The sequence below is a fragment of the Cucurbita pepo genome, chromosome LG12 (genome assembly GCF_002806865.2).
Source record: "Cucurbita pepo subsp. pepo cultivar mu-cu-16 chromosome LG12, ASM280686v2, whole genome shotgun sequence".
Taxonomy (NCBI): domain Eukaryota; kingdom Viridiplantae; phylum Streptophyta; class Magnoliopsida; order Cucurbitales; family Cucurbitaceae; genus Cucurbita; species Cucurbita pepo.
Genome location: NC_036649.1, coordinates 5,694,122 through 5,713,164, shown reverse-complemented (window position 1 = coordinate 5,713,164; position 19,043 = coordinate 5,694,122). Strand labels below are relative to the sequence as shown.

Genomic DNA, 19,043 nt, shown 5'->3' with positions numbered 1-19,043 from the left:
AAATGTTTTAATATTATTTATATGTAAAGTCGAGTCGTTAATCAACCGAATAATTTAACGCTAAATTGATTGAAATAATTTAAATAGATATTTATGTATTTTTTTTTAAATTCTTCACAAAAGTCCAAGTTCACCTATTGGTTGGATAGAGTTCATTTAATTATTTAATTTTAATAAAAAAAAAATTAAATAAATAAAATAATAGAAACACGACAACAAAAACCAAGAATTAAGATTAAATGATGTAAGTAGCAATGTTTAATTATATTGTTTAATTAATCATGATTAATTATTATAAAATTAAAATGAAAAAAATAAAATAAGATAGACATAGTTGAATATTGTCGCAACATTATTAATGTTCGGTTACGAAAACTATATGTTAAAATAAAATGGGANATTCAACGAGTTCCTCCGTCGACCCCAATTGGGTTGCGGCATTTTCCAACATCCACAACAAATGTTCAAACATGACCACTTCACAAGAGACGACCACAGCACCGTCATTGTCAGACGCTGACTTATCAACCAACTCTTGAAATAGAGGGTGTGCTATGACATCTAAGCTGACGAAATACGGACGTCGAGACTTACCGACGTAGACTGTGTGAAGCTCCTTAGAGATGTCCTCGACGATATTGGCACCGTCGCTCACGGCAGCAACCGACACGGAGCTAGAGCTCCGACCGAGCTTGGAGATCGAGGGCCATCGTTTAATGGCGGACTTGAGCTTGGTGAGAGTTCCTCCAGCTTTGACCATGGCTTGAAATTGTAGAGAGAGAGAGAGGGTTAGAGGAGGGTGAGGGAAAGAGAAGGGGAAGCTTCGTTATATAAAACAATGGAAAATTGGAAGAAGAGAAGAAGAGCTACGTGCATGGCCCACGCATTTTTTTGGTAAATATAAAACGCCAAAATATTAAATTAAAAAAAGAAAAATAAATTATCTTTTAATTTAAATTTAAATATTTATTACAAAATATTCCATTTTAATTAATTAATTACATATAATTAGAATTACGACATAATCATCCGCATACGTACCAGGTTTCGACGCGTGCAATGTTTCCACTTTCACCAACTTTATTAATAAATTAAAAAAATAGCTATAAATTTCATATTTTATCTAAAAAAAAATATTCCATTGAATTTTAATTTTTTTTTTATAAACGAAAATTTTCAAAAATTCATTTACGTCGTTATTATATTTTAAAAAATACTCGTAAAATTTTAAAAGTATTATTAACGCCCCTTTTACCTTTATTAACAAAAATTAAAAATTTATTTTGTCGATATATAAATTATTTATAAATGTTTTAATATTACACCTAAAAGTTCATTGGTATTTTTGAAATAAAATATTAACGATTTTCAACCAAAACTAACGGTAAGAATTTTTTTTAATATTTTTGAAACCTTATATAAAGCCGGTATTTTTATTAATTTATATTATATAGACAAATTGCTTTGATTATTGATATTAAGCGAGTTCTTAACTACCGTTTATTTAATCTTTATAATTTATAAATCATAATTTAATTTTAATGATCTAATCAATGTTAACTGTGTAATACATATTTTTTTGATTAATTTTATTTTCTACAGTTTAAATTACAAATGTTCATATGATACGATGACTCGAACAATTCGAACTATTAAATTTAAGTCGAGTTCAAAACTAATTTAAACGTAATTTTCACAAAAATAGGGGGTGAAAGGAGAAAGTTAGGAAGATTAGGAGGACTAAATTGAAAAAAAAAGAAAATTTATTTAGAGAGAGAAAAAATGGGGGAAAAGAAAAAGGGATAAGAGAGGGAAAATGCCAGTGAAGACACAGTTGGCGTTGAAAGGGCATTAAAAACATAAAGGGATTATTATATTATATTATATTAACAAATATTTAAGCATATCAAAATGTCAGAAAAAGGAATCGTGCAAAAAATAAAAATAATAATTTCTTTTTTTTTTTAAATTCAAATAAAAATAGAAATTAAATAATTGGTAATCTGCGAATGCCATCCAGCTTTTAAAAATACGTTTTTGATTTTTAAAAAAAAAAAGAAAAAGAAAAAGAAAATATTTATTTATTTATTTAATTTTTTGTGTTTTGTTATTTGCCTCCTCAGCTTTTCATTTTTCCAACCAAACATCTTTAAAATCCATAGTCTTTTTTCTTGTCTTGTCTCAGTAACACATTAGTGTCTCTTTCAACCTTTAATGAATATGGGATCTTTCTCCTAATTATTGGCATTTACCGGTCAACCCCTTGGTCAATTTTACTACCACACATCAAAATTCAATGTAATATTGCCTTCTCGAGGTTGCGTTCCTCTAACCATACAGTGCCGGGCCGATACCGAAAGAAGAAAGTAATGGTGTTAGTGTAATAGTCCAAACCCACCACTAGCAAATATTGTTCTCTTTTGAGGATGCTTACAAAGAATGCTTTGTTCTCTTTTCCAACTGATGTAAGATCTCACAATCTATCGCTTTCGAGGCCCAGCGTCTTCATTGGCACTCGACCCTCTCTCCAATCGATGTGGGAACTCATAGTCGGTCTTTTTATGTTTTCTGCACTCTTATAAAAATTGTTTTGTTCTTCTCCTCAACCAATATGGGATCTCACAATCCACCCCTTACAGGGCCCAACATCCTCGCTGGCACCCGTTCCCTTCTCTAATCGATGTGGGATTTCACTTCTCCCCTGTGGGTCTACCCCCTTACAGGGCCCAGTATCCTCGTTGGCACTCGTTCCCTTCTCTAATCGATGTGGGATCTTACTTCTCCCCAGTGGGTCTACCCCCTTACAGGGCCCAACGTCCTCGTTGACACTCGTTCTCTTCTCTAATCGATGTGGGTCTACCCCCTTACAGGGCCCAGTGTCCTTGCTAGCACTCGTTCCCTTCTCCAATCAATGTGGTGGGTCTTTCCGTGTTACTGCATTTTAGATCGTTTTGTTCATCATTCGGAAGAATTTCAAACGCTTTCTAGTGCGTGGGACACAAGTACACACTCGTTCCTTCAACATTTGACAGGTCCTAAACCCAACACTATTCACTTACGTACTTACGCGTTGTATCACTGACATAACGATAAGATCGATAAGATTTCAGTTCCGTGTAAATTTCAAACAAAAAAACTCGAATTCTCAGCTCCATAGCTAATCATAGAGAGCTGCCTGTCACTCCAATACAAAAGACATTGGATGGTCCAAATGAAGACGACAGAAAAATGAACAAAAACAGAAAAACTTGAAAGGATCTATAAGAGTAATCTGTGACAAGTTGTTATCCAATATACAATGTTGTAAACTCCTCGCTTTCCTTTTAAGCTTTTCCTTTGTTTTCTTTTGGTAGCTACCTAACAAAAGCCTTCTAGTCCTTATTCTGTGTTTGGTGAACCAACTTTACAGCTCGGTCCCAATACAATAGATTGGATCGTTTCGGTTCAATCATTGCACTAATTATCATATCGAAACAACAACGATATCGAACCCATATATAATCAGAGATTGCAGCTCAGAATCTTGTAGATTGATCAATCAGTAATATGGGGTTCATGAATATGATAGAAACAAACAAAAACTTCACCATGATCTTTAGGATGTGCACACAAGTTGAGACAAAGTGGATTAAATATAATTTTGAAAGAGAATTGTTTAGAGAACCTGATGTTGGAAGCCAACACCCCCACATGGTGTTGTTGTTGATTCTTGTGTCGATTCGAGCCGAAATGAATGTAAACAATGCTCGTTTCTGTCGTTTTTTTGTTTACCAACCGAACCCAATCTCTCCTCCTCTTCCTTGCCCTCGAGTTTGGCTTCGACTTCGTCTTCTCTTTAGTAGACTTGTTTTTATGAACACCGTGCTCGTAATCTTCGAGGCTTGCAAATGATGGTGCTTTTGTTTTCCGCTCTTTGTCCTATGTTGTCGTCACTGCTAATCACTGATATTATGAACCAAGTCTTTGTTGTCTTCATTGGCAACTCGATCCAAGTCATTGTAGTCGTAGTCACCGTCTCGATTTCTTCATTTTCAGTCTCATCCCCACCAACCATGTCAATGTCGAACAGATCTTCGGCAGCATTGTCGTTGTCGTCAGCCTCACCGACCAAATCATCAACAGCCTCCTCTTTTTCTTCTTCGTTTTCTTTGAGGAGTTCATGTATAAAACCTGTGGAACACAAGATCTTTTGGGGGCACATCCTCTTCAGCTAATGTATTTCTGGTCCAATTAAATGGTTGTTCATGTCAAGCTGATACAAACAAAATATGAGTCAGCTACCTAATTCAGATAACGTTTGTGCAGTTGCTCAAAAGAAAAAACGAACACGAAAACGTCACGGGCAAAAGATTGTATAACGAACAAAAAAGAATAAGTGATAACCATCAATAATTCAGTTCCAAAATAAAACGAAAACTGGGCTTGCCTTTGAAGAGTTCATAGCAGCTGGAAGGTAATAACTCCGGAGTACAGAGCATGCAAGAAGCGGTCACTAACAACTTGATTCTTGGATGATACTTTATGAGATGGATTATGACTCGAGTTCTGAGACAATTGGATCATTATCCATAAAGAATGCAAAACAAGCCCTATCAGAACTTCGAATCATAATCCATCTCATAATCAATCATCCAAGCTGGTCTGTTTCTTGTTCTTGGATTTCTTTGATTGTAATCATGATCTTCGGTTTCCAAAATCTAATAAAGATTATAGTTAACTAATTTGCTTCACAATCTTATATAAAAAGTTACAGCAAAGGGGTCTGAGCTAAGGTCTTCCATAAACAATTTCAAAGAGTATGGGAAGTAAAATATACATACAACGTGATACTTGGCTCGTGAATTACCACAGCCTATACAAAAGAATGAGTGAAAAACATGGAGAAGATTATGTAAAAAAGCTTTATATAAGAACCGAATCAAGGTAATGCAAGGTGGAGTGAACCGAAAAGCTCGGAACGGACCAATCTTCCGTACCGCCTGGAAGAGCTATTTATGTGGTCTCACTTGAATTTTGCCACCATCTGAAATGTGCGGATAGGTTTCCACACCCTTATAAAGGTGTTTCGTTCTCCTCCCCAACCAATGTGGGATCTCACAATCCACCCCTCTTCAAGACCCAGCGTCCTCGTTGGCACTCATTCCCTTCTCCAATCGATGTGAGACCTCCCATTCCACCCCCTTCGAGACCCAGCGTCCTTGCTGGCACACCGTCTCTTGTCTACCCCCCTTTGGGGCTTAGCCTCCTTGCGGGCACATCACCCGATATCTAGCTCTGATACCATTTATAATAGCCCAAGCCCACCACTAGCATATATTGTCCTTTTTGGGCTTTCCCTTTTGGGCTTCCTCTCAAGGTTTGCTAGGGAGAGGTTTCCACACCCTTATAAAGGGTGTTTCGTTCTCCTCTTCAACCAATGTGGGATCTTGTATTAACAAACAAGAATGAGGCGTCCCACTCATAAATATATTGAAGTGCAAAGTACCTTTGCTTCAAGCATTCCTCCCAATACCAAAATAGTAAGAGAGAGTGTCCATCTTTTGTATCAGGAAGATGATTAAACGGCCGTTGTAGTAAACTGTTCAGTTTCCGATCAGGCAACAAACTGAAACGAGGAAGTAAGAGTTAAGTTTACGTTACGATAAGCTAACCCGAAAACTAAAATGTCACTACTCTACTGTACAACAGATACCACAATTTAGAGATGCCACCTTGAGATGAAAAGTTCCATCAACGCTTCAAAGCCTGTCAATGCATGGCACTTCCCTACTTTCTATGTGACCATCTCTTTAAGAACCAAAAACTACTGTTTCAGAACAAAATATGGTGTCCAAGGAACCATCAAAGCCTCCCCCATTGAGTTAACTAAAATAACCCGTTTCATTGTGAAACAACAGATTACATAATCATAACTCTTCTTCTTCATCTGTCAGTCTAACAATCCAAGATTGCTTATACAATGTCTGTGAGATCCCACATCGGTTGTGGAGGAGAACAAAACACTATTTATAAGCGTGTGAAAACCTTTTCCCTAGGAGACGCGTTTAAAAAACCTTGAGGGGAAACCTAAAAAGAACAATATCTGCTAGCGGTGGGCCTGGGCCGTTACAAATGGTATCAGAGCCAGACACCGGGCGATGTGTCGGTGAGGAGGCTGTTCCCCGAAAGGGGTAGACATGAGACGGTGTGCCAATAAGGACGCTAGGCCCCGAAGGAGGTGAATTTGGTAAGGGTCCCACATCGATTGGAGAAAAGAACGAGACGCTGGGCCCTGAAGGGGGGTGGATTGTGAGATCCCATATGAGGAGAACCAAACACCCTTTATAAGCGTGTGGAAACCTTTCCCTGGGAAACCCAAATAGGACAATATTTGCTGGTGGTGGGCTTGGGCCGTTGCAATGTCTATGGCTGTTAGGGATAATAGTTTTGGGTTCTTGACATTGGCTCTTCTAGACAAGCCTACATTTTGCTTGTCTATCAAACCCAAACAGACGTTTAAACAATAAACATTAGTCAATATCAAGCTACAAATATAAAACTTCAAAAACAAGCAATTCAAATGCTTCTCTATAATGAAAATGAATGTCCATGATGCAAAAAAACAAGAACAACTAAGACATTAGGCCATAAGAAGGCAAAAAAGTTGTAACTTACAGCATGCTCAATGAAGAAAAAACATGAAAAACCCAACAAGCTTATCATAAAATGTAACAAAATTACCCTAAAATTTACCTAACAATGAATCAAGTGATCTCAAATTGGTAAATGGATTATCTCCCACCATGACTGAAAATGCCGAAACCTTATCGGCCGTTCCTTACTTTTGGGATTGAGAGCTTCTGGATTCTAGGTTTTGGTGGGTTCTTGCTCTGGAGTTCGTTTAGGTTTTTTTTGGGTGTTTGATTGGCTTGAGAGGGCCTTGTTTGCGAAAATCGACATCGTTGAACCCTGAAGATGGGGTTGAAGAAGGGAAAGGTAACTATGTTGGCTTTGGGAGTATCGATGTCGTCCATGTTGGGTTTAGAAGCCGCCATTGTTGCAGAGCTCCAGAAGTTCTTCGCGGCGACGGGGCTTTAGCAAGCTCAGGGCAAATGGTGTTTAGTCTTGAAACCCATTGGATGGCCCGCTTTAGCCTAAAATTGGGCCTAAAGTTCGGCCCATTGAATGGTTTAAAAGTTCTTATTTTTAGAATTTATTTATTTATTTTTTAAATACGGAAATGTGTAACTCACTGCTATAAATACCGGTGTAAAAGAGAAAAGCGCGGTGCGCCACTTTAACCAGCGCGTAACCAGTGCGATCGTGCGCCTCGCTGCACGAGAACGGCGACTTCCTAAGGGATCGCAGCAGTAATGACGGTATGATTCATCTGTTAGTTCTATTATTTTAGGATCATTTTCACATCGCGATCTGATTATTGATTAACTTCTATGGAAATCTGGAATTCCAAGGCGATTTTTCTGTTTTCGTTCTTGCTTAGTTGTGGATTTTGGCTGAATGTAGTGTAGGAATCATAGATTGTTTGTTTACGCATTTCTTTGTTCGTCAAATTTGGATGCATTGCTAGATCTGATGTGAAGGATTTTCAAGTATCAACTGAATGTGATTGTTAACATTTTTTTCATTGTATTCGCGCATCGGAAGACTGTTTTTCAATCTTCAACAATTTTTTTAATGTATTATCTGTTCACAAGAGTCCTATTATCAATCATGATATGAAGAACTCTCGAGTGATGTGGTCATATCAGGTCACAGAGTTGATGATATCAACAAAAATTTCGATTCGCACAGAATCAGTTTTAAGTTAAGCTGCTGCGATTTTGTAATTTGTGTTTGTTCAAGAAAATGAGTTTCGACGACATGCAGTTAACTTTTAATCTGTAGATATGCAATTGACAAATGAATTTTAGAAGATAGACCAACTCATTTTATTTATAGGATAATCAGAACAGGAGTACAATAGAAAATCCATCCATCTAAGTTTTTCTGTCTAAAAGGCTGGATATCTAAAAGGCTGGATATGAACGAATACTACTTCTATTGGTATGAGGCATTTTGGAAACCTCAAAGTCATGAGACCTTATATTCAAAGTGGACAATATTATACCATTGTGGAGAATTGTGTTCATCTAGCATAAGAAAGCTCATAAAATCTAAAGCTAAGTTTATTATCGGGCAAGGTTCTTATGATCTACCGTTTAATTTCTTTCATCGAATATATACCAGAAGAATCACAAGCAATGTTCAATATAAGCATAATTTTGTTTTTGTTTCATTCAAGTTGTTTATGGATAGACTCAATCTCGAATCAATAACTAGATTACTCTACAAAAACGTCAAGAATGAAGGTTTAACGAAGGTAGAAAACTAATGTAGAGTTTTAAATGAATAAATTCAGATGACATAAATAATTCATAGAGAGAATTTTTTAAAAGTAAGATTAAAATCAAAATTAATATATATATATATATATATATATATTATTTTCATAGAAGAATTAATAATTACATCAAAATATATGAATGAAAACCTTATTAATTATACAATTTTTAATTCCACATTATATTTAATATAATCTTAATAAATACGAAACTATTTTGTTTTTTAATTTAACTAGAATGAGAATTTGAATTTAAAAGATCTTTTAATACAGTTTACATAAAAATTATTTTATCATACCATAATCATTTTTCCTTTTCCCCATATACAAACACGTTGATGGGTGATTTAAAAAAAATTAACTAATTATGTTATTTTAAAAATAAAAACTTGAAAGAAATCTAAATAGATAATTATAGCAATTTAAATATATAAACAAGTATGGATTAAATCTAAACATATATTTATTTCAAAAAATAACAACATTTATTCAATTTTATTTTGCAACGGTCAATTTTGTTTTGAGTTAAAATTTAATAAATTTGTAAAAGTAATTATAAAAATAATAACAATGAAACAAATTAATTATTATTATTATTATTATTATTATTTTCATTAGATTTGAACTTTAAAATATGCATTTTGCTTATTTAAAATTGTTGATCTTGAACACACATCAAAATATATGAAGATTATGCATTGGTAGAGAACAAAAATAACCTGGTTTTTCTCTGTCTTAATGCAATCCTGTTGCCCCATTAATGGTGGGCTTCAGGAGGATTTGCTGTGATGAACCTGCAGCAGCATATATAAGAATCCAGAGAACCCTTCTTCTAAAGATGAAAAATTTACCTTATTTTTTTCACAGAATTATACATGATCTGATGATATTTGTTTTCACAAACAGGGGGATTGAAGAGACACTATGATGTATCTGCAATTGTTAATTTGGGAGATATCCAATGGAATAATAGATTTGCCTACAAATATTTACAATGTGAAAACTATAAGAATCAAGAACCTGGAGTGAGTTATTCATTCTGTGTGTGTGGCTCCCCTCCAGATACAAAGTTAGCTCTTCAAACTCTTATTCTTCATCTTCTAGCTTTTCTTTGGCAGAGCTCTCTACAGTCCGTTAATGGCTGCTGCTGGCTACTCACAGATGACCTGAACATCAAAATTTGCTGCACAATACAAACTATGCCTCTCTCTCTCTCTCTCTCTCTCTCTCTCTCTCTCTCTCTCTCTCTNCCCAGATATCTTACCGTCCTTCATTTATTGCCTCACCGAGCTGACTGATAATGTTATTTTGTTCACTTTTGGCTACAGAAACTACACCCTTTGGATGTAATTTCTCCGATGAAAGAAGTCAATGTTGATTAGTAACTTCGAGTAAGCTTCACCAGAAGAGCATCCCACCATGGCTGACCCAGTCGACAAAATGATCGGAGTATTCAGTGACGATATCGTCACGACTAAGGTCAGTTCCAGACCGTTCTTTTACCTAAACAAGACAGATTAGTAGATGCTTAATTAGTTTGGATTTGCAGTATGGCGTGATAATGATGATCATAGAGAAAGTAGGGATTAAATATTGTAGATGAACACGTGATTTTCTACACCAAGAGTGATGATGCAAGGATTGCCGGGAGATCTCGTCTTATTTCCTTGTTTTTTGATTGGGAAGAATTGTATCAAATTCGATGAAATTGATTTCCATCCTCTGATAAAAGCATATAGAATTGATTTTTCAAGAACCAAACGAGTGAGAGTAAATAAACTACTAACCTTTGAGCTTGATCCAGACTCACTTGCAGACGAGATAAAGTCAATCTTCATCTCACTTGCAACATTTTCCGATGAAAGACTGGTGACAGACCTATCAACCACGTACAATAATCAGTAAACAGATCCCTCTAAGCGTAAAAGTAACCAAAATCTACAGAAGGCAATGAAAACCAGCAAAAATCAAAGGGTGATTCAATTCTGTCAGATTATTCATTGTTTCTTGGAAATCAAGCCTTCAAATGTCAGAATCCTAGCGACTTTGAGAACTGAGAGGAAAGCAAAAGCTATAAGAATGCACAACAATACAAATACCTTTCACACAACTCATCTTCACAAGAATTCCCAGATGAAGAAATCCAGTCCATATCCAGAAAATTAGAGCAGCTGCATGAATCCCCATGCTCATCGTGGCAAATATGATCAAGCATTTGATCATCCTGCATGTTTTCCTGTAGTTGTCTAGTACACACAGAGGGAGTATACCTATGACAAAGACCAATTTTTTTTTTAGGATAATTACATTTTTTGTTATCACACACCATTGTATTAAATCCAACAATGTAAGAAGGAAAACCATAGGAAATGTGATGTTGACAGACCTGCAAAGAGATATATCCTCGCAAGTTGAGACCTCTGGTGCAGACTCTGAGAAGCCTTTAGTACATCCTTCGTTCAAATGAGGAGAGGGCCTGCTGCTTCCGTCATGTGTATTCAACACATCAGACTCACTCTGACCAAGTATATTGCCATCTGATAGTGATCTTTTAAAAGATGTCCTTCAGGAGGGTGAAAATCCCATTTAAGAATTCTAAGTACCATTCAATTCTTTAACAAATTATAACAAAGATAACATAGAGTGCGTTCTTTTATTTGTCATCTCTCATTTTATGCTACACATGATATGCTCTCTGCAGAATGTCTATTAAATTCATATTGCATAAATATGTACCTGAAATTATCATCAATAAGATCAGTAACGCGCTTGCCTAGATCATAATGTTGGTCAGAGTCTAATTCCCACAAAGCTGGCTTTCCCAGCTGTGGCTGATAGTAACCTAAGAACCTGAGGAAATACATGTCAAATAGTTCGTCATTTCTTCCCGGTGCAAAGTTTATAAAACATGCGAACACTATATGAATCTCTGACTTACACGTTAATGGCCCGTTGTTTCTCAGCATCTAGGTATGCATTGTTGCAATAACGTTGTAGTGTTCTGAAAAACTCCTGAGACTGTGTTGCAGCTTTCCATTGGCCTCTCCTCTCGGAAAATATCTGTTGGGTGTGAATTAAAAAATATGTGGATAACGACCAACTCACAGTGGCAATACACAAGCATGAATGGAATAGGACATGCTAAAGCCTATTTATTAGGGAGTTCACAACCAAAAAATATGAATGGTCTTCTAAACATTTTTATCAATACTGCCACGAACAAATGGGGCGTAAAGATCCATACATTAGGGAATCACATGATAACACCGTAAGTATTAGCCAATTTCTACCCAGTATAATAGAACTTTCTCTTCTCTTTTCCTATCTAAATCAGGATTTCAAGTTGACCAACTCAAATATGACTATATAGCTGTAACTAAACAACTTGTTAAAGAAACATAATTGATACGTGACTAAGATTCTTCATTCTAATAAAAAATTATAGAAGCCTGTATGATCCATATAGAGGTACCTTATTATGTGCTGCAGAGCCACCATATTGTAATGCAAGGGTGTCACCCATGTTCTCATAAGCCCGCATCAACTCCTCCGCCAAAGGGTTATCCAGGTCCATTTTGGGGGAATCAGTAAGCCCTAACGTATGTAATTGACGTCCTAAAGCAACTAGCCCATAGGCATATTGGGCAACGTTTGTCCGATCTAAACAGTCTATACAATTGGTCCTTAGGACACCGTTTTGAAACATCGCAACTGGATGATTTTCAAGTATACCATTGCCATACGCCCTACTACCAACATCTTTTTCTGGGCTTTCTTCATTTTCTTCTTCTGTGGATAGGTTCTCCATGGAAGAATCAGTACCCTGATTTTTCCTGATTCATTCAAAACATAGGCAATGTTGGTCAATCATACTATGCAAAATGGGGCAATAAACTAGTAACCATCCTTACATCCAAATTGGCAAGTACGAGCAAATAAGCTTCATGCACCTAATAAACCACTGTGTAAAACTTACTTGAAGTAGGTCCAGCTTAAAAGCTCCTCTGAGCTTGAATTGGATGCTATTTGACAGTAGAAGATGCCAGTTAAGTTCAATGCATATGTAGCAACCCTACCAAGCTGCATCAAAACATTGGAAGCTTTGCTGCAGAGAGAGTTCGCAGAAAAATCATAATCACACATAATTAATCAGTTTCAATAGAATATCGTTACTGCCAAGTATAGAATGGCTATAATACCTTTTCGCATGCTTGTTCAAATCCCAATGGAGAAATCTTAGGCGGTTCTCTGCAGGTAAACTTTTGTTTATATGTCTTATAGCATTTGCAAACTCAGCACGGAGGATACCTTCTCGTGGCTTCTTCTCGCGCGTCTATTTCACGAATGATTTTAAATAGTGTCAAGAGAATTGAGTAAAACTATTGAAAGAAAAAAGTAGACTAAAAGATCGAATAACAAGGCCTGGGAAACATAAACACCGAATGCAGTAACTTAGCATCGAACATGAAAACAAAATTATTGATAGGAAATACCTTAATCAAATTCAATATAATTATTGGATTCCCATATCTCAAAACAAGATTCTCAAAATGTAGTCTTGTGGCTTCGTAATTCGGGTCCTTCTTTAACACTGGAAGGAAAAAGAGATTGCAGCGACGGATTAGAGAAGTTACCAATGAAAGATACAACTAACAACGTAAACATGTTACAATCATACATATGATGTCAGGCCTAATATTCAGCCGTGAGGTTTCTTGGGACCAAAATAAGGGGATCGATCCTCGATTCTGCACAACTGAACTTATTCGAGTCTGTCGACCATCGGAAGCATCTTCGAAAACAATCTGTTCTGTCTCAACATCATTAGCTACTCTTCCCTTCTCGTTAACGCCTCTTTTTAGAAATCTTCACCAAATAACAGAACAACAAAATATAATATGGCTTGCAAGAAAATGTATAATCCGCAGCACATACAGACACAATTCCATAACAATTGCCTAAAAGACAATTGGATATAGAGGAAAGATGGTTAATCCTAGGATCTAAGAGATCAAGATAGAAGATGAATCCTGCTTGGTTGGAGGTGCACAACACGAGAATTGTAGTCAGATTACGACCAAAAAAGTCAAATATGAACAATTTCATGAACTTAATCTTATTGCACGTGTGCATGAATGCAATAGTATATACCTTGTACCAGCATAATGACGTGATCGTCTAGCAATGAGTGTCAACTTGAAATCTTTGCCAGACAGAGAAAGATCAACCTGGACAAGTAAAGCACAAAGTATTCATTGTCTAAACACATCTGATGTTGCATTAAAATGCTATGAAACCTGCACAAGAGCTCGATAGAGAATGTGACAAGAATAATGCACAAAAAATGCAGTCAGAGTAGAAGATGAGCACAATTATAAAACTAAAATATGAACAAGCAAAGGCCCTTCAATCCCTCATGGTAACAGTAACGGCTGCTAGCTACACAATAGTCCCCTTCCCATTACAAGTTACAGAAAGCAAAAATCTTTTACTTATGTAAAGTACCCAATAATGTGCAATATCCATAAATAAAAAATGCATACCTGCTTAAAGAAACCATACACTAAGGCAACAGTCCAGATGGTATTGTTGAGAGTGTTCCGGATTCCACGAGTTAAGAACTCGTTCCAGACAAACGTTGTATCATAAAGCAAATGTCCTGTCTTATTATCACAAATGTTCTTTTGGAGGCAACGCATGACATTGTATGAGTAGCTGAAAAAGAAGTCTTTCCTAAGATCCACAGTGCGTAAGAGCTTCTTGTATCTAAATCAATAAGAAGGAGACAATAAGAAACATATTAGCTTCAAATTAACAAAATAAATTATAAATTTGATGAAAGAGAAAATGGAAAAGACGAAATTATTAAAAATGCTAAACCACAAAGAAGAAGGAAAGTAACTTTCCCCAATCAAACCATACTACCTTGTGTTAATTCCACAAGTAATATAAACATCACATCCTGGTAACTGGCAATTAATAAAAGGTACTTCCTTTTATATAAAACTTCTAAAAATAAGGATATACATAGAGAGCGATAATCATACTACTAACTTATAATACGAAAGATCCACTTATGCTCCAAAAGAAAGAAGAGGGGAAAAGAAAGAGAAATATGGCATCATTTGTACAAGAAATTGAATCAGTAACTTTACACCGAAGGGTGAATCGACAAAATAAACTACAAATATATTACCTCCACGGTGTAGAACTCAACTATTCCTAACAAATGACAAATAAAAGAATTAATTCCCAAAGTTCAATTGTAAATGTGATCAGAAGAATATAGAACAACAAAAATCTAATTGAAATACATATGGACACTATTTCTGAAAGCTAACCCTTAGGTCTCCTTAAGAACCAAGGACATATTACATTTACATGAAAATTGGACTAAAGACCTGTTTTCACCCTTAGAAATATCCAAATTGGACCGGGCAGTAGAATTTGGAATTGGAATCATTTCGCTCTTCGTAATTGCATAAATTGCATGGCCGCAGATAGTTCCAATCTTTCTTCGCTTTGTTATCAATAACATGTAATGCGGTCCCAAAAACTTGATGATACCTGTAACGGGAGAAACCATAAAGTTCTGAAGAAAGAAGACCGAAAAATGTGCATGAACAACACATGTCGATAACATACCAACAATTCCATAACAAGTGGTCACAAATTTGAGCCCACCCGTTAACTTGTTTCCTTCGTTTATTCGTTTCAGCAGGTCAAAACACTCATTATCCGTGTATACGGTAGAATCTTCAAGAATGTTTAGATCGCTAGGTTCCAATCTGCTGATCTTCAACACTTTCCAGAACGTTCGGTTCTTGTCTCTTCCAATCATATAAAAGTTCTGTTACACCCAAAAAGGATTATGGTCATGTCATGCATTTTTGTAGTATGAGACTGGAGAGTAAACAAAAGAAACCAGCAACGATATATCTAAACATCCCATTTTCAGAAACAATGTCTTATAAGTTTAAAACCTCAACTTTTTTCTAAAACAACCAAAGCATACAAGCAAATCTTTGAGAAGGTTGTACACAGGTTCAAATATGGGCAAATTATTGTTCAAATTGAAACAGCGCATCTTCTGAAGATGTCAATTTCCTCCTCTACTTGGATCCTCCAACACCAAATCACACAAATCGTGCTCAAGGAGGCCATAGATCCATTTCGAGATACCCATGGGAATAATTAAACGAAAATTACCCTAGTCGACCCAACAAATCAAGAACAAAATCGTGCTGAATCAAAACCAAGATGAACAATAGATTCAGAACTTGAAAAAACGTATGGAAATGACCACAGAGATTATATGGAATCAGATTAAAGATGCATGAAAGCGTGTCTTCAATAATTCAAGCACGAGATATTTACCGAACGCGTCTCATAGAGCCTGAATTTCTGCAAGCAGAGAGAATTAGGATCAGGTTTATCATGAATCCAGTTCTGTTCCTCAATCTCCGCACCCATACTGTCGATCTCCAAACCCAAAGTCCCAACCTCGCCACCAAAAACCAAATTCTCAACCACACAAAACTCAATTTCAACAGCAAACCTCCCTCGCTACAGGAAAATCCTCAAAAACCTCAATCAGTAAAACACTCCTCACACATCAACCCTCAGAAGACGAAGGCGAAAGAGAAAATGCTCAAGAACAGTAGACGCCATGGAATCAAAACAACATTGAAGAGGATAAAAATGACGCAACAGAACAAGTCCAAGAAGTCAAACCACTAACGGAAGAACGAAGATGAACAGCTTTTTTGAAGAAATAGAGATGAAACCAGTTCAGATCGTAGTCGTATGGGGAAGAGAAGCAAGGATGAAGAAGAAAGGAGGTTGCCGCAGAAAAATGGCAGAAAACAGCTTCGAAGACTGTATCCACACAAATTATGGTAATAATAATAATAATAATAATAATAATTGATAAAAGAGCGAAGGAAAAAAAAAAAACAAATATAATTTTTAGGGGTTTTTAATTTTCTTCCTTTTATAAGTAAATTAAATTATAAAATCGTAATTAATTCGCCGTTATACTAATTATAGGCCGCCCAATCATTGTGTTCTTTCTGGAAACACCTCCATTGGTGGGTAACTCAATTACCGAGTCTCCCGAACCACTGAGTCGAACCGGTCCGAGTTGGTCCGAGTCAAATTTTTAACTCGGACCCAGTGTTTTGTCGGGTTGCGAAAGGGTTCACGTTTTGTAGCACGGTTTTTTTTTTCACTTTTTATTGCTCCGTTTGCGGGGGTATTTTGTCTTTTTCATTTATGACAATTATTTATAATTTTTCCACCATTGCGTGGAAGAATGTTCTCATAATTCACTTTTTTTTAAAAAAAATTAAAAGTAATTTGTTTTTTTTTTAATATAAAGAAGTCAATAATTTAACAATTAATTAATTAAAGAAAAAAGAATAAATAAACACGTTGAGAGATAAAAGCGAATATGCCTATGCCATCTGGCTTGCTTGGAGTCTTCTTATTAGCTATCATTAAATATATTAATAGTAGACTTATATATACCGAGTCGTGACGACTAATATCAGAGTTTGATTGAAAAAAATATTTTATGTGGTTAACTTGAAATCTCGGGTTAATTCAATTGGTAACCCAAACAGCTCGAATATAATTCATAACTCAACCCGACTTTATATAATTATTTAAACGAAAAGCTTATCTACCGTACATATTACATTAATAACTAAAATTTCACTAGTCACCATCCGTAACTAATTGGTTACATGTAACGGCCCAGGCAAGTCGCACATATTGTTCTCTTTGGGCTTTTCCTTCCAAGATTACCTTCAAGGCTTTAAAACGCGTCTGCTAGAGGAAGGTTTCCACATCCTTATCATTGGTGGTTTGTTACATCACATACCTTAAATATATTATTTCTTTTAAAAATACAGTAAGTTGGATTGGAAAAATATTTAGGTTAGATTAGGCTGAGTTATCGTGTTGTTTTTATTTAATTATTTAAGAAAATCAAATTTATCCATAATACATGTTATATTATTAACTAAAGTCTCATTAGTCACAATGCATCACGAACATCAATTACAAATATTAAATATTCATAATATCCAAAAAATACAGGATAGAGTGGGTGGAGTTTTATCCCTATTTTCAAGTGGGTCGAAAAAAAATCAACTTGCAAACGGACTCAAATATATAATTTTTAAAAAATTAAACCCAACCTAAATAAGGTAAATCCCACATTATTAGTATTATTATTTTATCATAAACTATTAATTTGTATTACGGGAGATTAAACGTTTTATTTTATTAACATTATTTATTAGAAATTAATGATTTGAATATAATCATTTTGTCATGATTATGGCAACCAAATTTTTGGTTATGAAAATGAAATTCCTTTGCTTGCACAATGATGCTTAATCAATTTTTTAAATTTAATAAAAGGAAGCAAAGCTGGCCAACAAATTTAATTTAATTTAATTACCACTTCAATCTTTTTCTAGATACATTTATTTCCTTATTTTTCATTTATTATTATTATTATTATTATTATTATTATTATTATTTAAGTCAAACCTTAAAATAATATTAGTTAATTCGCATAGGAAACTGAGGTGGTTAAAATCCGACCGTATGATCTCGATCGAACGGCGAGGGGATTATGGGCTTGAAGAAGATATTGACATCTTCAAACGTGGCTAGAGACAGCTGGCAGTTGATGTGGCCAATACGTAGACTTCTTAATTTCCACAACGTGAAAATGTGCAAGCCACAATTAATTGTTGTCTTTCTTCTTCAACCGACAATGAGGCCACGTGTCGTGTCTATGATAGGGAGTTTATATCCCACTCGCGCGTCTACCGAACTCACTTTCCTACTCGCTTGTTTTTTGTGCCACGTAGCCTTTTCTCCCCCTTTTTTGTCGTCGTAAATCACGTTGATTGAGAAAATGAAGTTTGATCTAATATTTTCCTTGAGAAACAACGTGACATTTTATAAATAAAATTACAATAATTTAATTTAATTTAATTTTATAAATAATTATAATTAATTTACAATAATTTTGAATCAATAAAAAATAAAAAAAAAAGTATATAATAAAATGTTAAATTAATTGCTGGTAAATGAAGCAAAGCATGTCCATAATTTGTCAGCTAACGTGTCAGTTGGGCGACTGTGGGCAGTGGCGAGAGCGGCGTGTGTCCGTGACTGACTGTACATTTAACCACTTTAATTATTTATTTTATTTCTCACACGCTATCTTTTATTTATTTTTTATTTTTTTTTTAATAGCATGAGCTTAAATAATACTATTCCACTTTTACAAGTTATATCCAAATAACAATTTAATTTTTTTTTTACAGCTAATAACAAATTTACAATAATTTTATAATTAATAGATGACTGGAACAACCCGAATAGAGTTCATAAAACCCAACACTTTATTTTAAGGTTGAGTTGTTTTTTTTTTTGTTTTTTTTTTAATATTAAAAAGAAAAGAAAGGCAATAAATTCATAAAAATCAGGTGAGTGAGGGTGAGCGACTTTTTGGTAGGTAAGTGTGAGACTAATAAAACCCATTTAATTTTGAATAATTATAAAAAATAACTTTAAAAGTGAAAATGACGGTAGACAATAAAATATGAAGCAATAATTTAGAGTGGAGGAAGCCCGACGT

General features: G+C 35.2%; 2 protein-coding genes and 1 long non-coding RNA gene across 3 annotated transcripts; all 3 read right to left on the bottom strand.

Annotated features, from left to right (window-relative positions):
* Positions 1-382: 382 nt before the first annotated feature.
* Positions 383-809, bottom strand: LOC111807083. The gene has a single exon (XM_023692660.1). The coding sequence runs from the start codon at positions 758-760 to the stop codon at positions 383-385; it is 378 nt and encodes a 125-aa protein (XP_023548428.1). The 5' UTR covers positions 761-809.
* A 2,699-nt stretch (positions 810-3,508) lies between these two features.
* LOC111806356 lies at positions 3,509-7,110 on the bottom strand. Its single transcript, XR_002816795.1, has 2 exons — positions 6,733-7,110; positions 3,509-4,252 (listed from the first exon to the last, which is right to left on the bottom strand). It is a non-coding gene; the product is annotated as an uncharacterized LOC111806356 (long non-coding RNA).
* A 2,103-nt stretch (positions 7,111-9,213) lies between these two features.
* On the bottom strand, positions 9,214-16,284 carry LOC111806958 (phosphoinositide phosphatase SAC2-like). The gene is made up of 16 exons (XM_023692515.1): positions 15,758-16,284; positions 15,026-15,230; positions 14,782-14,947; positions 13,924-14,146; positions 13,532-13,608; positions 13,059-13,246; positions 12,874-12,971; positions 12,580-12,713; positions 12,357-12,485; positions 11,853-12,213; positions 11,319-11,440; positions 11,117-11,230; positions 10,767-10,943; positions 10,480-10,650; positions 10,168-10,258; positions 9,214-9,883 (listed from the first exon to the last, which is right to left on the bottom strand). The coding sequence occupies exons 1-16, from the start codon at positions 15,851-15,853 to the stop codon at positions 9,779-9,781; spliced, it is 2,457 nt and encodes an 818-aa protein (XP_023548283.1). The 5' UTR covers positions 15,854-16,284; the 3' UTR covers positions 9,214-9,778.
* Positions 16,285-19,043: the final 2,759 nt, after the last annotated feature.